Below are 19,959 nucleotides of genomic sequence, written 5' to 3'. Positions count from 1 at the left end.
ATGGAATAACCTGGTCATTCAGTATATTCAGGTAGTCAGCTGACCTCATTCTTTGGGCAACATAATGTTGCTGAACCTAGACCTGAGCAACTGCAGCAACCCCAGATCATAGCACTGCCCCCACAGGCTTGTACAGTAGACACTAGGCATGATGGGTGCATCACTTCATCTGCCTCGCTTCTCACCCTGATGCCCCCATCACTCTGGAACAGCTGAAATCTGGACTCATCAGACCACATGACCTTCTTCCATTGCTCCAGAGTCCAATCTTTATGCTCCCTAGTAAATTGAAGCCTTTTTCAATTTGCTTTGGCCAGGCAGAGTATATTAAAGTTGTGTTGTGCTAATCACACATCATCAAACAATAATCATCTATATTTTGTTCAGTACATCCTGAAGGTAATTGGTTTAATTCACCAACAGGGGGTGCACAAAGGCCTTTTGTGGCAAACTGTTGAAACCAAAAGAACTATGCCTGACATCCTTATGCAACAATACCACAGCAACAACAGGTGTCCGGGGTCTCCTTGCCTAAACTCTTCAAGGGCAGTGAAGTATCGCGGACACTGAAAGGGGCTGAGTACTGGAAACCTCTGCTGTGTTTACAGTCTCCAGACGCAGGAGTTTGACGGACTAAAGAGCCAACAGGGACCCTCGCAGTCCATCACACGACAGCTGAATTCTTTCCAAAGCGGTGTTTCCATTACACAGCTCAGGCTGCCGGTTCCCCAATAAGCAGGGCGCTCTCGGTTTCACCTTGCGTGCCTTGCGCGGCCACAGTCTGCCTCGAATCTTCTGCATTCTTATGAAAATCCTCAAAAATGCACGTAAATAGATAAGCCCAGAATGAAAACCAAACAGGTGCACTGTTCTCATAAATTTCCAGATAAACATACTCATAAGCCACAACTATTTATATACACAAACACACCCATATATCTACAGAACACAAACACACTAGAAGATCACGTCCATATCTTTTCAAGACAAAAAGTAAACACTAAATGAGGCATGCTTTCAAATCTCTTTTAGTCCCTCCAGCTTGGGAAATAGTCAGCAGATTGAGGTTTGTTGTCAATTCCTTACAAAAAGGAATCAATTATCATCTTAATTCACAGTGAGTTAAAAAATCAATCAGCCTTTCTTTTATAAAGCACTTTAAAAACAACACAGCTGGCCAAAGTGCTGTACACAGAGAACAAACGTGTTTTAAGAGAGGATTTAAAACATAAATGGACCATTTTATGCTAATATGCCTAGGTATCTGTGTGCCAGGTAAAAAAGCTCTGTTACAGTAGACTGAATAGAATCAACAAAGCATCCGGCTTGTGGTTTGTGCAGGAATATGAATCCCATGACTCCAGTTCATCGACCCATCATGTCCTACCGGTTCAAAGGCAAACTTTACCGACTTGATTTTGATCTTGTATGTTTTTCCAGCAGGCTCTGGGTCACTCATAGTTGTGGACATGCACATCTGTCTCATCAGAAATGCACACACTTAAGTAATTTAAGTTTTTTAAGGAGTTCCTCAACATAACCTGAAAATAAAACAGTATCAAAACAGTGTTTTGATCTCTGGATTCTTCTCTCCATTACATATTGTTAATTAAAATGACTCAACTGACTTGTAAACTGATGCCAGGTTCAGGGTCAGCCAGTGACTGGGATCACAGCACATATTAAACCAGGATTAATGGCCCGATTGATCCTAATCTTCCAGAATCATGTCAAGCGGAGCTCTCGGACGTGGCTGAAACTTCACAGCCAGAGCTACAGGACAGTGTCAGATTACAGCCAAGGATTGGATTATCACTGCTAATCCAATTACACGTGTTGTAGTTTAACAGACTGGGGAGAGTGAATCAACATAGGCCAATTATGGCAAAATAAAACAAATGTGTGTGTGTTCAGCCACACAAAAGCTGCATATCCTACAAGGGCTGAGTGAATATGTTTAAAAAATATTCATTTATTTGCAGTTAATACTAATTTAATTCAAATGTATATGCTGTAAAGTAAAGATTTATAGTGTTAATGTTTAGCTGGTGACATTTGACATAGTGGCCAAAACCGGAAATGGAGAGAAGAAAAAAAAAAAAACACACAACCGATGACGATTTGACTGACTCCACCTCATGATACCATTTAGCAACAGATGAGCGGCGCTTCATGCTCATTTTGTGCAGCCAGAGTTAAGCATTGCCATCGCCGGTGTGTCCTAAAAGGAATACCCCCCTCCCCAAGTGTGTAATGTTTGTCGGGGTCGCGGTGCGCCCCACCTCTCCTGTACCTTAGCTGGCTAGCTGGCTTCCTCATCCGACCCCGAGCGTGTTACTGCTGGCAGGCGAGTGAGAGTTTCCCCCCCGGCGGCGCCTCGCTATGGATGTGCTATGGATGTTGCCGCTGCTGCTGGTTCCGCTCCTGATGTGGACCAGCAGCACGTTTGTTTTTTATTTCAAAAAGTGCTTTTACGTGGCCTACATGATGTGCCTGGCGCTGATCGCGATCCCCCTGTGCATACTGAAGAGCGGGGGGAGAGACGTTGAAAACATGAGGTGAGTTTTGTTTGCATAATAAATGTCGCTCTGACAGCTAGCCTGCGTTAGCTCGTTAGCCGGCTAGCTGGCTAGCAGCAGCAGCAGCAGCAGCCGTTGGCGATATTAAACATTCAAATTAGCAACGTTGCCGGTCTTAATTTGGCTAGGAGTTGCGTTAAAATGACGCCGCTGTTACACACCTTGACTCCGCTGAAACGCCTGCCATTTAAAACAATAACAAACCAAAAAAAATAATTAATTCTCGGTGCATTTTTTAATCATACAAATGCTACTATTAGCCCCCATTTGACACATTGGCAGCAGGAACGTGTTAGCTGAAAACCAGGATGCTAACGTGTAACCGTTATGTCTAATGCTGCTAAAAACAACATTAGCATTATGTAAAAGCCCAATACTTTTCTTTTAATCTGCTCTAAAAAAAAATACTTATTAGCCAAGTCACATGAGGTGAGCATACCGTTCAAGTCTGACCACTGGGTACCACAGAGGTGTCATTGTTTTGCTAGTTCTAGTGTCCTTTATTGAAAAAACTAAGCTTTTAAATCAGGAATTATGACAGTTCAACTCTGAAAAGTGGAGCTAACCTTATATACACACTGCAGGGCAACTGGAAATTCCCATTTTACAATTATAACCTGCAATAAATCCTGTCTTTTAGTTTGAAAATCACTGACAGTCAGTTCTTGAGGCAACAGAAAGTGTTGGTTATGTTTTAAATGTCTCATATTTAGATCCCTTTAATGTATAACGATGTTAAAGGTGAATGGATTCCTGTTAGGATAGTGATATATCAGTGTCCGCTTTGTAGCAGGAGGGTTTTTGTGGTTAAATCTAGTCGGTGAGGACGGATTGCCGCTCACAACTGACTGCATTCCAGTAATTACCTTGAAGAGACAGATGCCAGATGGCAACTTTCCCCTGATTAGAGTTGGGTTACTGAATAGTTATGAGGGCCCCATCCTCAGCGCAACCTCACTTGTCCCCGATCATGCTGACATCAGCCCTGTCAGTTACGCAGTCACGTTAGCCGTGGCGGTGTCATGTTGCCCCAGTGTACCATTCGGTCAGCTCAAAGGTTATCTGGACCTGTTGACATGTGACAAAGCGGCCGAATCGGGGTCTGACCTTGTGCGGGCGGTGAATAGAGTTTTGGGATTGTACACACACCGGCCACCCGTTTTAGAAAGACAGAGGAGTCCGTCCCAGGCATTTGCTGCCACGCATAGCTGTAAAATCTGCGGTTGACCGCTTTATTCGCACCTGATTTAGAGGGCTTGGACACAACACAGCACACTCATGGGCCAGAACAAGCTTGTATATGTTCTAAAGCATCCATATAATGCATTTTCTGAAACACTCTTCTTAGTTTTCAGCGTATTGTTACAGACACGTGGTTTTACCTGTCACTGGAGGTCCGGCATTAATCATCAGGTTAGGATCTCATGACAAGAGATAAAAGAATGAGGCTAGGTTTTCTCACTCACAATTACTTTGAGCTCAGGTTCCATAGTGTGTAATGCTGTCTAACATCAGCGGGAGACCAGTGTTGCTGTCTGTGCGCATTAAGCCCCGTCCACGTGTAAAGCGTTTTTCGCTCATCACCCATCACTTCGTAGGGGATAGTGGACGAGCTAGTGGACGTTCCAGGCTCTGGTTGCCGAGATAAACCTCTTGTATACTTCCTAGCCAAAAAATATTTCATACAGAGACACGTCGATCATAAAAAATATCACTCCAGTATGGATTGAGCTACATGCCGCCCCTGCTCTTTATTTGAAAAGTAAATATTGTCGACGTGTAAATCATCAGGGCAGTAGTAAAGCTGTGGAGAGCAGTCTAGTGCGGGGATAGTAAATAATTTCACCCTTGCGGAGGGTAGTAATACATCCTGTACCACCGAAACAACCAAAAATCTCTAAAGAAGTGGAAGGAGAAAGAAACAAACAAGCACTTTTTTATTTTTTTTTTGAACGACAAGCTTCTGAATGCTTCTCTGGACAAGTTATTCGCGTTCACTGTCGATTTAAACTGAGTAGAGGCAACCGAGCAGCTGAGATGTTGATAGGAGTTAAACAAACTTGAAAAATATCCCTTCCACGTACGTTTAAAACAGACTTTAAAAGTATGATTAATTTACGTGAACGTGCATTAACTAATTGCAATTGGACACTTAAATCTATTGACAGCCTTAATCTATATAAATATAGTGTATATAAATAGTAATTTCTGCATGTGATCCCGTCCCTGGGCACCCTCTAATTTGTGAATAAACTGAATTAGCTTGCCAAATCTCTGTTTGTTGGTTCAATAATCCTCGGGATGGCGGGTCAGGCTCACCTTTTTATCTCTCTAGGTTGTGCGGGATTTGCGCTCTTGCCTAAATGTTACTGTGCTCTCTAAGGAACTTTATTAGAGACTGATAATGAAATGAGGCAGAGTACCAGCTTAGCGGGTTGGCCGTAAAGAGAATTCAACCGAGGTCATTTCAATCCCATTGAACATTGCTGCAACACTGACTAATTGCATAAGCAGGGACTTTTGCACTAGATAGAGTGTGTTATCACCGTACTGCTTGTATTGAAAGATAACCTGCAGACTGTTTGGGGTTAAAGGTCAAAGTAATTTTTCTGTAGTTTACAAATCCAATGTGCATGGGCAAGGTTGGCTCCATGTGAGTCAGCAGTGTAGGCTGATTGCTTTTAGAAAGTAGAGTCACATGCCAATGGTAAGTTAATAACTTTCCCATGTGCAGAATTATGAAGCTGTCTGAGGCTTTGTACGTTTCCATAGGAGCTCTTTGTGACCTGCCACGTCTCACAAACGGCGGGATTTAGGAGTCGTTTTTGTACGTTTGCTGACTCATCATTTGACTTTTTGACACGTGGAGTCTCCACATTGGTTTTGAAGGAGCCGGGGAGCGAACTCCACCAAAGCTACAGTCACATCTGTTCATTTTACGATGGCTGATTAGGAGATAATTTGGCACAAGGTCAGTTTTCAGATAAAATAGAGGACATATGTTTTTTTATTTGCTTTAAAGCCGCTTATATAGTAATTGATGGCGTAACCTACACACGTAGCCAACTCCGGGGCGAGCCATTTATACTTGTGTGCTCATCCGATTGGTTCGCTCTGTAACAACGCCACCAAAATGCTAGTCGGCGCTGTCTTTCTTGCCAGTCGGGTTAATTTTAGTTTCTACTTCCTGCTTCACTTTCCACTTCCTGCTTCACTTGCAACTGAAACTTGCGCCGAACGCGAATCATACAAATGTCTGCATCTCCAAACCTCCTCAGTTACAGATTCTTTATTGATCCAGAACAATCAATTCGAAAATTGCGGCGATGGAGAGGCAGACGGAAATGCTAAAGCTACTACCAAGCGGACCAATCACAGCTCTTGTGCTCTGCGTCGCCGCGCCGTTACATTTCTCGGGAGGTTTACATGACTTATGGCGCTGCGTAGGTGTCTGCGTTGTCGCCGTAGCCTCTGCGTGAACTTAACGCAGAAGTCTAAACTGCCTATTAGGCAACTTAGGGTCATGCTAGTATTGTTTGCTTATTATCGAGCGGCAACCTTTGGTGCTGAAAAAGAGAAGGCATCAAATAATTATTGAGGTTAACTCCGGAGAAGTCCACGTTATTAACAAGTTACTTTGTGAACAGGCTGTTAAAAAGTGTCTGTAAATGTTTTATTTTTGTGCAAGTTGACTTTCATACACAGTCGACAAACATGGAATCTATTATTTCCAACATTGCTTCAGGATGTTGGGGGCATTTCAACATTTTTCATATCTGTGCTAGTCTGGAAGGCCTTATTTCAGCACAATTGGAAACTGTTGCGTAAAACATTCCTAAAAAAAGAAATGATACATGAACAACTATACCCTAAATGCCAGGAAGATTGGTAGAATGTGTGTTTGTTTTTTTTTATAATAAAGCCAAACAGAGACAACAAAAGGAGCAAGACGTGGCAGGGGGTCTATGATTCAGTGACGAGGAACGCACACATGTTGAACTGATGATTTCTCTGGCCCGAGACAGGAGATGGAGAGTGGCTCTGCTGTTTTCTCAGGGAGGGAAGGACGTTCAAGTTAGTGGTGGAACGGCAGCCAAGTTTTATTGTGCTGAGCAGGAAAACAGCTAGTTTGTTTTCCAAAATTTGCGGTCCGGCTTTGCATGGAAAAGGTTTGTAATGCGATAACGGCTGCGTGATCTTTTCAGTGAGCTCATTCCAAAAACATTTCAAAATCGCTACATTTCGGTTCATTTGCTTGTGCGCGGTCTGGTCCCCATTTGAGCTCACCTACTTTTGCAGGAATCTGTATTTCAGATCTGATGATGCAGACAAAGCTCAGTGCACTATTTGCTGCAAGAAAGTTCAAGCGAAGGCAGGTAAAATGTCTCACCGGTGTTGCCAACTACAGCAGGTTTGTTGTCTTTGCAGAAAAAAACATGGATTATTTTGTGTTCTAGACCTAAAGGCACAAAACAAATAAAATAATAGAATAATCCATCATGTTTTGGCTGGTTTATGCACGTTAAACATAGCAATTTAAGTAAGATAAAGTGGCATAAATGATTTAGTCTTCAAATACTGTTGCCAAAGAAAGTGTTAGCTTGTTTATATCTAATGCTTTTGGCACAGTTTAGCCCAGAGGAATTATTCAGAGGTAGAAAAGATTTACGGCGTTCAGCGTTATTTACAATGCAATAATTGGCATCGAGATTGAGATTAAGGTGTGGAAAAAATGCTCTCAAGTCATCTGTTGGCTTTCCAAGGAAAGTGATGAAACTCTTGATCACGCAGATTGAGAGAAACCTGCATGATCATGTCAGGCGATGTCCCTTATCCTTGATCTGGTCGATTGGAATCGCGCCGAAGGCTTTCCAAGTCAGTCCGGAGGTCACCTCAGATATCTGTGAACATCTGTTATCTTCTTTGTCTCCACAAAGGTCTGGTGTTACACGTCCCGAAAGACTAACTCCTATCAGAGACGGTATATACGCTGAAACATCTGTGTGTAAAGTAGATGTTTTTTTATATGCTGTATTGGGTTTAGGAACTTTTGAATTGAAATGGTCGTGCAAAAATCACTTGTGCAAGTATTCAACTGAGCTATGCGGGTTTGTAAGCCCATTTTAGCTCGTGGTTCTGGTTTTGCAGGTTTACACACATTTGCCATCAGGTCAGAGGACAGCTAAAGGTCTAAAGGTTATTCCAAGCTAAACAGGAAGTAATCATTCTCCCGGTGGCTTGGAATATGTCTCTAAAAGTTGGCTAAAGTCCAGCCTGTGAAGTATAACTGTAGGCAAATGTTTGAGATGGCCATATGGTATAGTTGTCATCTTTTTTTAAAAAAGCTTTTAGGCCTTGTAGTTGGTAAAAAAAAAAATGTGTGTAAATCAAAAGCTGAGTGATTCACTACTGGTATAAAATATGTGTCATAATTTCAGAGGCAGATGGGTGGACATGCTTTCTCAAAGCTTATTGGAGCGTTACACACGCAATTATTTAACCAACCAAGAAACAACCGGAGCTAAAAGAGAGGAAACATAATTAATCTACCAGATGTCTTCATAAGACACATCATATTGTGTGATTGATTTAAATGTCTGAGCTAGCTGGCAAGCGTACAGTGTACTGTAACACCTTTAGTGCTTTATAGGCTTTATGCCGTCTCCTCCACCCTTTCAACGTACAGTTCTAGTTAATAATATGCGGCCTACTGCACTTGCATGTGAAGAGTAACCTGTACTTACTCAGCGCTGTAATTACCCTTTTCCCCCCTCAGGATCATCCGTTCCTTGGTTCGTCATGTCAAGTATTTCCTGGGTCTTCGATTTGAAGTGAGCGGCTGGGAGCATCTCCAGACAGAGGGTCCTTACGTCGTCATCTCCAACCACCAGAGCTCCCTGGATGTTTTGGGTGGGTATTGGATTTTATTTCAGATTTAAAAGTCGGCCTGAAATGGATGTGAGGAGCTAGGGAAGGCGGCCTATCACATCATTTGTCTGGAGATGATGGTGCAGATGACAGCTTTGCCTCTCTCTCTCTTTTTTTTTAATCTCCCAAGCCTAAAATAACATCAGAACAACGAGGTATGTTTTGTCGTACATTCAGTCCAGTTCACCTTGAGTACTTTGACACAGTTCTGGACATCTTATTAGAAGAAGCAGCAGTCGTCTACAGTCATTGCCGCAGGAGTCGCAGATGGAAGAATTGTACCGTTAAGCTCCGACAGCGGGGATTTCAGAATCTGCAGCCGAGTATACATGTGGTGAATCTGTATTCCCTGGCCAATAAAAGGGGAAAGTGGCTAATGCTCAGTGGGATTAACAAGAGATATTCGCTCTCTGCTTCCTTGTGCTTCGTGGAGGCCTAACTTTGTTGACATCTCCAGGACAGTATTCATATCGGGAGTCGATGGAGAAAGAAAGTAGGAGCAAATTCTGTTTTTAGATAAATGGAGGTTGTAAGTAGTGACATCTCACCTCAAGACACCATAGTCCAATCAGGAACTACCTCCTCAATCAGAAAGGACCGGCCGGATCCGAGGGACGTTTCAAAATGATTTAGAGTCGTGGTGTAAACCTTTGGTAATCTGTTCAGTGTGAACAGATTTGCTCGTGATAGCCATATGAACACTTGATCCAGTTGTTTTTCTCTGGTTGGAATAAAAACATTGTTTATGTCCATGTTTGCACAGTTCCCAGGAGGTACAGAAGCATGGGGGTAAGAAAACTAAGTGGTTTAACTCATGTTTACGATGCTGGAGTCCGTGAAGACACCAGCAATGTTGGTCTGTTCCAGTCCATCATGTTCTATTGAGTGATTTCAGTATTGTAAACAATGTTGTTCTATTTTTGGCAGATTGGACACTCCACAATGGGCTGTACCACGTTGTCAAAAAAAGAGATTTTGTCTCTGTAGGGATGTCCCTTGATACCAATCGGCCAGTCCGATTCCCAATTATATCTTAAATGAACGAAATTTGTAAAGGCTTTTCTTGTCTTACTTGTATTCTCCAAAAGTGTGTGCACCATGCGACTGGATTAAGTCCAATAAATAGGGCTGTCAAGGCTGGTGTAGCGAGGAGAGGGCAGCTCTACCTTAGCGCCAGAAGCTCCAACAGACGACACAACCCTGTGTCCTCTACTCTAGTAAAGGTCTGGTCCTTCAGCGCCATAAACTCCACAACCCTCTGTGTGATATTTTACTCATTGACGCTGCCTCAAGGAAACTTAAACGCAGCGTTCAGTGTCGGTGCAACCTTCGCCTGAGCGTACTTGACGTATATGTTTTTTTTGTGTCGAATCCAGTTGGTAGTATTGAGCGACAATCTCCTACTATCACCTTCGCCAGACATCCCCATTGCATAAATTACAAATTGCTGCCAAAGGTCTTTCACACAGCCACAGTAGACGGCTCCGACCCGAGCCAACCAGTGTTAAAACAGAAGAGGAAGAAGAAGACGTGACGCTACAGAGACGCGGTTTTGGTTTATGGTCGTGGTTTTATTTTCAGGCTTGGCTGAAGCCCGATTCCGATCATTGTACTCGGGACGTCCCTAGCGCAGAGCATTCTACACTTCTTCGTCACGATCCTGGAGAGAGTCTCGGCCATCAACAGCTGAATTACACATTAAATTAGGAGCGCTGGACCAGAAAAGGGAACACGCTGAAGCACTGCCGGACAAATAACTGTGGTCAGAAGTGAGCAGCGAGGCAAAGCTAAAGCTGCTGGCCTGCTTTGAGTGGTTTGACTGCTGACCTGGATGAACTCACTGATACAATGACACGAGAAACTATAGCCTCAACTAGCTGGAGGGTTGATGGTTTTCTCTCACACAGATCCTCACAAAGTTGCCATATTAAGGGAAAAACGCTTTATGTGTGACAGGGATTTGTGTTTTGCTTTTCATAGTTACCAAACAACTTCAAGTTTTTAAGTCTTTGTCTATGCAAATGTATAAAGCGTTCAGGCTGCGTAGTCAGAGCTCTGTTACAGTTTTAGAAGTGGAGCATCTGTTCTTCAGCAGCCTTGTTTATGCTGTAGTTTAAATTTTGAATCTTTAACCAGCAGAAATATGTGTTTGCAGACGGCTCGTTTAGATGTAGTTGCAGACGCAGCTTTTCGTCAGTATAGCTGATCTCAGAGCTCAGCTTTTGTTTTAATCCCTATTTTGTTTGTTCTGTCTGACAATTTTACGATCGCACTATAAAGACCTGCATCTCAGGAGCTTGGGGAAACGGCGTATTTATTGCAGCGATCAGGTTTCATGGTTGTTTCATTTCCTGACAACAGGAACCGAAAATATGTAAACGGTAACAATTACACTGTGGATTTTGCTCAGTGTTTGGGATGAGATACGGCGGGATTGTCTGCGGCAGCCATGACGGAGCCGGAATGTGGCCGGATCCTGTGTACACTGGTCATTAGTCACGGTCTGGTTTGGATTAGCCAACAAACAGCAGGAGAGCAGACTCAAATGGACTGTTAGGGCTGCTGAAGACATCACTGGTGCCACCGTCCAGGACTTTCATCTCCGTTCCTCACAGTTCATTAAGGGAAAGTCAGCGCCGGCCTCCTGGTTCTAGCAACAATGGTTTTGGTTGCTAAACCAGATTCTTCTGCTGGTTTGATAAGTGTCAGACAGATGTAATGGTACGGACCAAAGACTGTAGAAAAATGGATGGCGTGTCTCCACTTCCTCCCATTGGCCACACCAAGGCGGGAATTCCAGGGATACTGGCAGTGCCATCTTGTTTGGAGTTTGCGGCGTATAGTCCAAGAGTGGAGCCACGTTACCAATGACCTGCCCATACTTCCTCTAGATTCACTGGCGTTTGCGTTTTATTAATACTGCACTCTGCTATACCTCCACCAGTTATAAAGACATGTTGGATTCACGGAACAGTTGTCAGTGGCAAACAAATGTCAGTCATCATAATCCTGTTTTTATAGCATCAAATAACTTCCTGATACAAAACTTCTGCATATATACATCACCATTATGTTAACCACCTAAAATTACAGAAACCGTCCTTGAAAATAAGTTATTTGACGTGTATTATAGTGTTTTACTTTAGGCCCAAGTTCCATCCACCAACATGGAGGAGGTGGAGCTTATGACCTTTACTGGAGCCAGCCACCAGGGGGAGCTCCACGTTTTGTCTCCACTTTAAAGAAGCTGTCATGGCATCCACTTTTTATACAGTCTATGGTATGGACACACCAAACTGAAATCAAAAAACTACTGGCAACAAAGCGCCTCACATCATCTTTATCTGAAGACGCACTTGAACACACCACGAAGACTACAGCCATTTGCACTAAATTAGTTAAACTGAACGGCCAATCGGAGTTATCCCTCTCACCGTATCCTCCCACCACCGATGCAACATGCTGAATATGCTGAAAAGCCGCCAAGGCTAGGGCCACGGACTCAAGTACAGCCTGACACTGGCAAACAGCCGACCATTTGGCACCTAAGACACAAACAAAACCTGCAGACTGTAATCAATAATCAAACGATAAAACACTGGACTCGTTGGACCCTAGATTAAAGCCGGTTTTAAATTTAAAAGCGTTATCGAAAGGTTTTGATTTCGGCCCTTGTTTATGCTGTGATTTATTTGACTGTCTTTAAACATTGCCTCATTCCTCGTAGTCTTTAGTCCAAGTGTTGAGGACACTTGTTTTTAGCGGAGGTGTGTTTTCCCTCCATCAGTGCCTGGGAGAGTGTTTCTATGAGCTGGTGAGTGATGAGGGCAGGCTCAAGGCCAGGTTAGTGACAGCAGGGGGAGAGAGCTAGGAATCTAATTAGCACACAGAAAACTCAGCATGAGGCTTGTTTGGCGTCCAAGTTACCATGCCAACTGCTACACCCAGCCATTAATAGCTCAGAGCTGATGTGATAAGACTGTAAGGAGCTAAAAACCCTCACCACGTTTCACGCTCTCTTTTTTTTCCACGTAATTTTTGCTCTTCTGGTTCTGCTCCGTTTCTGCTCTTTCTCCTTTCTCATTTTGGATTCCTCTCTCTGGCGTTATGTGCGCTCGCTCGCTCTCTGCTAATAAAACATTTCGCAACGTACGCGCAACACGCGGAGATAACGGCCCATAAAGAAAGCGGCGTCTCTCTCCCGACATCGCGCGTTACATCGGCAGACTTTACACCTGATGAAATCCGGTCACGGAGAGATAGGACGGGATCAGGTGGTGAGGCCAAAGCTCGCGTTGAGTCACCGGTGCAGCTCCTGTACACGTATTAATGACGGAAAGACTTCACTGATACGCAGCTTCTTTTCATAGTTGGTGTTGCACCGCGGTTGCATCCAGGTGGTGAAACATGAGCCGATTATGAGAGTGTGTTTAACCTTGAATCTCTTTATACACAAGGTACATGCAGCAACGTGTAATCTTCTTTCACTGGTACTCTTTATCTCAATGCCCTTAACGAATACCGTGACCAGTATTTTTACGTTTTTTTGTCAAAAATGCAACAAATATTGTACAATTAAAGCTTTATAATCAATGGCCAACCAGGGTAATATGATATTATTTTAGGGGGGCTGTTATTAGCCACACATTTTTGCTTTTTTGGTCATTTATTAAGGGTAAATATGGTTTAAGTGGTCAAAAAAAACATTTTTAATTTTTAATTTATTCAGTTTCTTTTTCTGATTTAAACCACCAGCTATTTAAATTAAGTTTTGCATTTGATTTCGACATAATTAAATATCAGAATTAAAACATATTCCATGTTTGGCTGAGTGCTCAATTTCCAGAGTATATACAGCAAAAGTACAACATATGCACTTGTGGGTATGAGAACTGGCGGCTCTTGTGTATTCGACTTAAAATACCGTCTACATATATATTAGCTCTGACTGTCTGGCACGTTTCAAAAACCTGAAGGTCGACCTTCTCGTCCCCTGTTTCTCCAGGCTTGATGGAGGTTTTACCGGACCGCTGCACCATGATTGCCAAGAAGGAGCTGGTCTACGCCGGCACGGTGGGCCTCGTCTGCTGGCTTGGCGGCATCGTCTTCATCAACCGCAAGAAGACGAGCGATGCCAAGAGCGTCATGGTGGACGCCGCCAAAACCATGCTGGACGACCAGGTGACCTCTCGTTGACGCGGTTTTTTCACACTTTTAGAGACGGACGCAGATGTGGGACGATTCTCCTCAACACTTGTTCTTTGACCTTCGCAGATTCGTCTGTGGGTGTTCCCCGAGGGAACGCGTAACCAGAACGGCGACCTGCTGCCCTTCAAAAAAGGTGCTTTCCACCTGGCAGTGCAGGCACAAGTGAGTTATTTCTTTAACGTCCTTTAAATTTCGAATTCCGTTTTGGGGTTCTGTGTACTCGGTGGAGTAGAGGGTGAGCTGTCCTGTCTGTATCCTGTCCATAATCGTGCATTAAGCCCCGACAGAGGTGCTGTGAAACTTCTGCCAACTTTAGATTCCAGAACGAGAGGGAGGGTGACATTGTGCTGCTTTTAAACACATGGGGGAGCTAGCAGCCTTATATGATGCAAGACTAAATTATGATTTAACCGTATTCACTGATGAACGATGGCATCAATTCAGCCTGGCTTCTACAAATGAGTGCTCTGAAATCATCTTAATAGCATTTTTAGCACTTCTCATTCTGTCGTCCATACTTTGGTATTGTTCTATTCATCATCAGATTATTAGAGGGAGGGCAGACGCTCAGCTGTGTGCATTTACACATTTCATCTCCGCAGGTGGGAGGTCTCCGTTCTGGATGTTTCTTGGCACACGCTCAGTTCAGACAGGTGGAATGAATTAGAAAAACATTGTCGAACGAGTTCTGGCCAGAAACCGCAGACCTTGTAGTGTGTGCGCTGCTGAAGATTAATATCAGTTTGGTTCAGATATGCACCGGGGGCCGAGAGGCTACGAAAATAAAGTCCTGCTGCTCCTCATTAGCGAACACGTTCACATTTTCTATAGGCGCGCCGCGCTTCAGGGTTTGCCGACTCTGTGTGTTAAACAAACAGTGTTTGGATGTTGTTTGGTGTTTAGGTGCGTGTTGTTGGGGAGCTGGAATAACACACACTATATTTTACTTTTCCCTCTTGACTTCTCTTTACACTTGAGACTGTTTCTGTGTGAACAGAGACTTTTTTTTTTATCTCTGCTGAGTTATGGCGCAGCGCTTTTCCCGTTCGTACCCAGCCGGGCAGATTGAGTGGAAGCAGGACAGCCCCCGGGGGGAGACACGTTTGGCTCAGGCAGTCCTGTTGAAGGGCCACTCGGGGTCTCGAGAGAGAGCAGCTCGGCCTCTATTAGCTAGCAGCGGTGGAGGAGATGGAGATTGCTCGAGTCCCGCTGAGCTTGTGTGTGTGCGAGAGAGAGAATGCGATGTTGGTTTAGTCGAGTATTTCTGTCCGTGTTTTAAATCCTTTGGCTCGCTTAGAAAAACACCAAATGCTTCAGATCAGATTAAATTTGTGTTCTTGACATAGAAAGTGAGAGGTGATTGTGTTTTGACGTAACGCGCTGAAGGCCTCCTTTCCTCTCTTCACCGCTTCACGTCTTTCTCCTTTTTTACGCAGGTACCCATCATCCCCATCGTCTTCTCCTCCTACGGCAACTTCTACCTACGGAAAGAAAAGCAGTTCAACTCGGGTAACTCTCCTAGATGTGTCATGTCTCAATGTGAAGCAGTCCACATCTGTATGAGGCGTTAAATGAAACAAGTTGTGCTCCTCCGCAGGGACCATCACGTTGAAGATCCTCCCAAAGATCGATACAAAGGGGATGACGTCGGACGACGTGGCGTCCCTGTCCGACAAATCCTTCGACGTGATGCGCTCGGCCTTCCTGGAGGTCTCCAAGTCCGTGACCCATAGCAACGGGCCCATAAGTCACTGAACACTTAACCACGCTCCCGCCTCTTTTCTCAGCCCCATCTGAGACCCATTCTCCCACCAAGACCCTCCCCTCCCCCTCCCCCTCCCACTTTTTGCGCTCCCCCAGGTTTTTGTCCGATTACCTGGCCAAGGAAACGACATGACACCGGTCTCTTGTCATGAAACCTGTTGTCGTCTGCCTCTGGCCTGACCATACAGCACAGTCAGTCCTGACCCTCACTGTGTCCTGCAGCAGCACCGGGCGAGCGGCGGCAGCTCTGCACGCCGTGAGCGGAGTGACGGACGGCGAGCCGAACAGTATGGATGTGCGTTGTTCATGCATGCCTTTTTTTGGATGGCTCAGCCCACCTTCATCCTCGCTTTGGAAAGCCTGGCTTTGTTATTATCTCACTTTATAACCGTTTCTTTTGTACTTTCTTCTGCCTTTTTTATTATTTTTTTTTTTGGTCTCCTTCTGCCTTCCGTTCAGCTTTTCTCTTCATAAATGTCAGTGGATATTTATGTTTTCCTCTCGCGCTGCCTTGGTTTCGCTCGCACACACGCAAAGTACCCCCATCTCCTTCCTTCCTTCCTTCGCTTTTAGTGCGTTCTCCCCTTTCTGCATTCCAGTCTGTTGCCTAAAGACGAACAGAGTCGGGGTCTTCCGCGAGCGCGTGGAGGTGAGAGGTCGACGCCGGGCCGTCCACGGACTCCTTCGGCTCTGTCACTTCGAATACAACTCTGCATCCATACTGGCTCTTCAGCTCAGTGACCAATAGCTCCACGACATACTTCATGATGTCAGAAAGCGAGGAACGCGAAGGGTTAGAAGATGTAACAATAGCACCCATCTGTACTGAATTAACGGACTTCAGCGAGCAGATTTCAGTGTCGTGTATTGTTGGTGTATCTTTGTGCTTTCTTTCAGTTTCCAAAAAAAACAGAAGTAACTGAGCAGCAAGTGTCTTCTCGCTTATATTTATTTTCACATCATTTTTTTATTTTTTTTTTCTAAGTGATCACATCCTCCTTGCAAAGAGGTTGTTCAAGATGTGTCAAAAAAACAAAAATAGGTGACTTCATGAAGTGCAATGTCCGACTGTTCCAAAGTGCAAGCCGCCTGCTGTGCCATGACGGAGGTTCTTCTTCTTCTTCTTCTTTGCTTTTTTTTTTATTTTTATTATTACTATTATTATCTCGCTGTGACGCGCTCAATGAGTCATCCACCGATTGACTACCAATGACAGGAAGCGGTTCTTGCTGTGAGGACGAGGGTAAATTGTGAATAACTGTGAAATTATTATTATTATTATAAATTCTTTTTTGATTTGATTTAATATGTTCCGATTAGCCGGATGATTCGCCAACATCCCTGACAAATCTGCATCTAAGGAAGAGTTCAATGATGTACTTTGTTAAATTGGCTTTTTTTTTTTATTCATATGAAAGTGAGAAACGAGTTATTACCCTGTAGAAAGATTATCCAAAACGGTTTTTGGCCTTAAATTTGAGTTGGTGGTCGTCGTTGCACTTTGGATCGATTGCTAATGTTTTGTAATGCGTGTTTCTCGACAATAACGGCTAACCACGTAGAACTGACTGAACGCTTTTCTTTTTTTATTATCATTATTATTGTTTTTACATCCAGGTCTTAGAATTTCACTTTGCTCTCTGCTTTTTACACTCTGTCTGTAGAATCACTGAGTTTTGCCCATCTTGAGAATGTATTTTCAGCATTCAGGATATTTGTTACGAATATTTTCTCTCTTTAGTAAAAAAAAAAAACGGAGGTCGTCCCACTTTTTAAATCGAAGAAATTTATTTATTTGAGCGTTAACCGGCCCTGTTCAGACCTGGTGTTTTAAAAAAAACGCGTCTCTTGTTGCGTCTGCGGTTTCAGAACCATGAACAGCACCGTTCTTTTGCGGGCGCGTATCCAAATTTGGGGATATGATAGAAATTTTGGAACAAGCTGTAAAGCCTCTCCCAATCCCTGAAAGCACACACATTAATCACCTCAGTTATTTATTCATCCACGCCCCGACATTTTCGAGACCTGCACAAAGCTCAGAATACATAATTTAACCCAGGAAACCCAAACAAACAGAGCAATGTCGACAAGAAAAATGTCCGCTCATTAGTTGGAGAGCCGAACTCCGCATGGCTAATGAACCACACGTGGTTCATTTGTTAATTATTGCTACAAGGACAAAATATACGCTTTTTCTTTTACATATTTTCTTGCAATCATTCAGAATAGCCGTTATGTGTTTCTTTTTTCTGAATGAATGAAGCAAGAGGACATCGGTTGAGTAGTAGGAGTGTTCACGTCGCTAAAAATAAAGCGGTCACAAGCAATTGGGATCTCAAATACACCTTGTGCCCGATGCGTTTTGTGCGTGTTCGCCCCTGAATTTAAATCTAGAAGAATCGAGACTCGATGTGTCAGTACCAGGTGTGAACAGGGTCTTCGACTGACTCGCTGTGCGCACAGACACACATCTCATGTGAACTGATTTATCTGTACCAGGCCTGTATGCTGCTGTACAGTAGATTTCCTGCTTTAAAAAACAGTCAGGAGGACCGTACGCCCCTACTACTTCTACTACTACTACTTCTAATTATAATAATAATAATTATAACTGATCTAATTCTGTATTTTCTTTTCTTAGTTTAAATATATTTATTGTCTGTAAAAGCAGATTTTTACCTTTGCAGCAAGCAGTTCGAATGTTTAAAAAGAAAAGAAAAAAAAAAGCTACCTTATGGGTTTCTTCCAAAAATGATAATAATAAATTTAGTTAATGGAGTGTTTGATCCATTTGTTCCTGCTCATTTTTGTAATTGTGTGATTTGTAAGCTGGAGACAGGCTTTTTTTTAATTTTTATTTTTTTTATTTTTTTTTATTTTGGGACTCCCAAGTATTCTCGACCTTATTAAAAGCACTTTTCATGCTGAGTTAAGGTGTGGGGGGAAAAACAAAAATAATAATATTTCTTCTGATTTTCACCAAAGCTATTAAAGTAGATGGATATGAGGAACAGAGCTGACGTCCTGCTGAGGCGTGTGTGTGTGGTCCTTTTACTGTATGTGTGTGTGTGTGTATGAGTATGCACACGTGGTCCAGACGCCCGTCATAGCATCTGATCTGAATACTGATGATGTAGTGTTCTTTGATTTCACCTATTCATGGGTACATGTGAATGCCTTGCAGCGGAAGAATAAATAAAAGTACTTTCTTTTTTTCTTTGGTTCTTAAGTGCTTGTGCACTGAAGTGACTTATTTTGAAATTGTTCGTGGAAACGCTCAACGTCAGCATTGACACTTTCTGCCACATCCTCTTTTCTAACTCCACCACGACTGCTTGCTTGCTTGTAGATGGTCGTTGTGTTTTCTGATAAAGCAGGCGAAGATCAGCTGAACTAGTCCACACTACTAAGTCCACTAATAATCTGAATAATATCCCAGTAAGAATAAAAAGGCCCCAATCAGAAGGACTTTAAAGTTGGACTAAGAGATGTGGGTGTAAACCAAACAAAAAAAGCAGTCGCCACCTGGATTTAACTAAGCTAATAGGTAGGAGCCTCCTATTGGATAATTACTGCATGGGTGATTATCTTTCAGCTGGCAACAAGTTATTTAACCCCAACTGATGCAATGAGTAGCTTCTCATTTCTTAAACCACCATGTCTAAAGACACATCCTGTGGTCGTGGAAAAGATGTTAGTCTGCTTGAGAAGGGTCAAATCATTGGCATGCATCAAGCAGAGAAAACATCTAAGGAGATTGTAGAAACTACTAAAACTGGGTTAAGAACTGTCCAACACATTATTAAAAACTGGAAGGATAGTGGGGAACCATCGTTTTTGGGAAGAAATGTGGTCGGAGATGATTGTGTTTGGCGATCACTTAAACGTTTGGTGAAATCAAAACAACTGTAGAGCTCAGGGCTACGTTTAATAGTGAAAGTAAGAGCATTTCCACACGCACAATGTGATTTGGACTGAACAGCTGTGTAGCCTTAAGAAAACCACTAATCAGCGAGGTTACCTGGGAAAAAAAAAGGCTTCAATTTGCTAGGGAGCATAAAGATTGGACACTGGAGCAATGGAAGAAGGTCATGTGGTCTGATGAGTCCAGATTTACCCTGTTCCAGAGTGATGGGGGCATCAGGGTAAGAAGAGAGGCAGATGAAGTGATGCACCCATCATGCCTAGTGCCTACTGTACAAGCCTGTGGGGGCAGTGCTATGATCTGGGGTTGCTGCTGTTGCTCAGGTCTAGGTTCAGCAACATTATGTTGCCCAAAGAATGAGGTCAGCTGACTACCTGAATATAGTGTATGACCAGGTTATTCCATCAATGGATTTTTTCTTCCCTGATGTTCACGGGCATATTCCAAGATGACAATGCCAGGATTCATGGGGCTCAGATTGTGAAAGAGTGGTTCAGGGAGCATGAGACATCACTGTCAGACATGGATTGGCCACCACAGAGTCCAGACCTTAAC

General features: G+C 43.4%; 1 protein-coding gene across 1 annotated transcript; it reads left to right on the top strand.

The window, feature by feature from the left end:
- Positions 1 to 2,134: 2,134 nt before the first annotated feature.
- agpat2 (1-acylglycerol-3-phosphate O-acyltransferase 2 (lysophosphatidic acid acyltransferase, beta)) lies at positions 2,135 to 18,708 on the top strand. The gene is made up of 6 exons (XM_084571871.1): positions 2,135 to 2,558; positions 8,356 to 8,489; positions 13,513 to 13,688; positions 13,782 to 13,877; positions 15,152 to 15,224; positions 15,313 to 18,708. Exons 1-6 carry the CDS (start codon positions 2,383 to 2,385, stop codon positions 15,468 to 15,470), a joined length of 813 nt encoding a protein of 270 aa, XP_084427997.1. The 5' UTR covers positions 2,135 to 2,382; the 3' UTR covers positions 15,471 to 18,708.
- The last annotated feature ends 1,251 nt before the right edge of the window (positions 18,709 to 19,959 follow it).

This window comes from Chelon labrosus (assembly GCF_963514085.1).
Source record: "Chelon labrosus genome assembly, chromosome: 22".
Taxonomy (NCBI): Eukaryota; Metazoa; Chordata; class Actinopteri; order Mugiliformes; family Mugilidae; genus Chelon; species Chelon labrosus.
The sequence above is the reverse complement of the archived record's forward strand: the minus strand, read 5'-3'. Positions and strand labels throughout refer to the sequence as shown.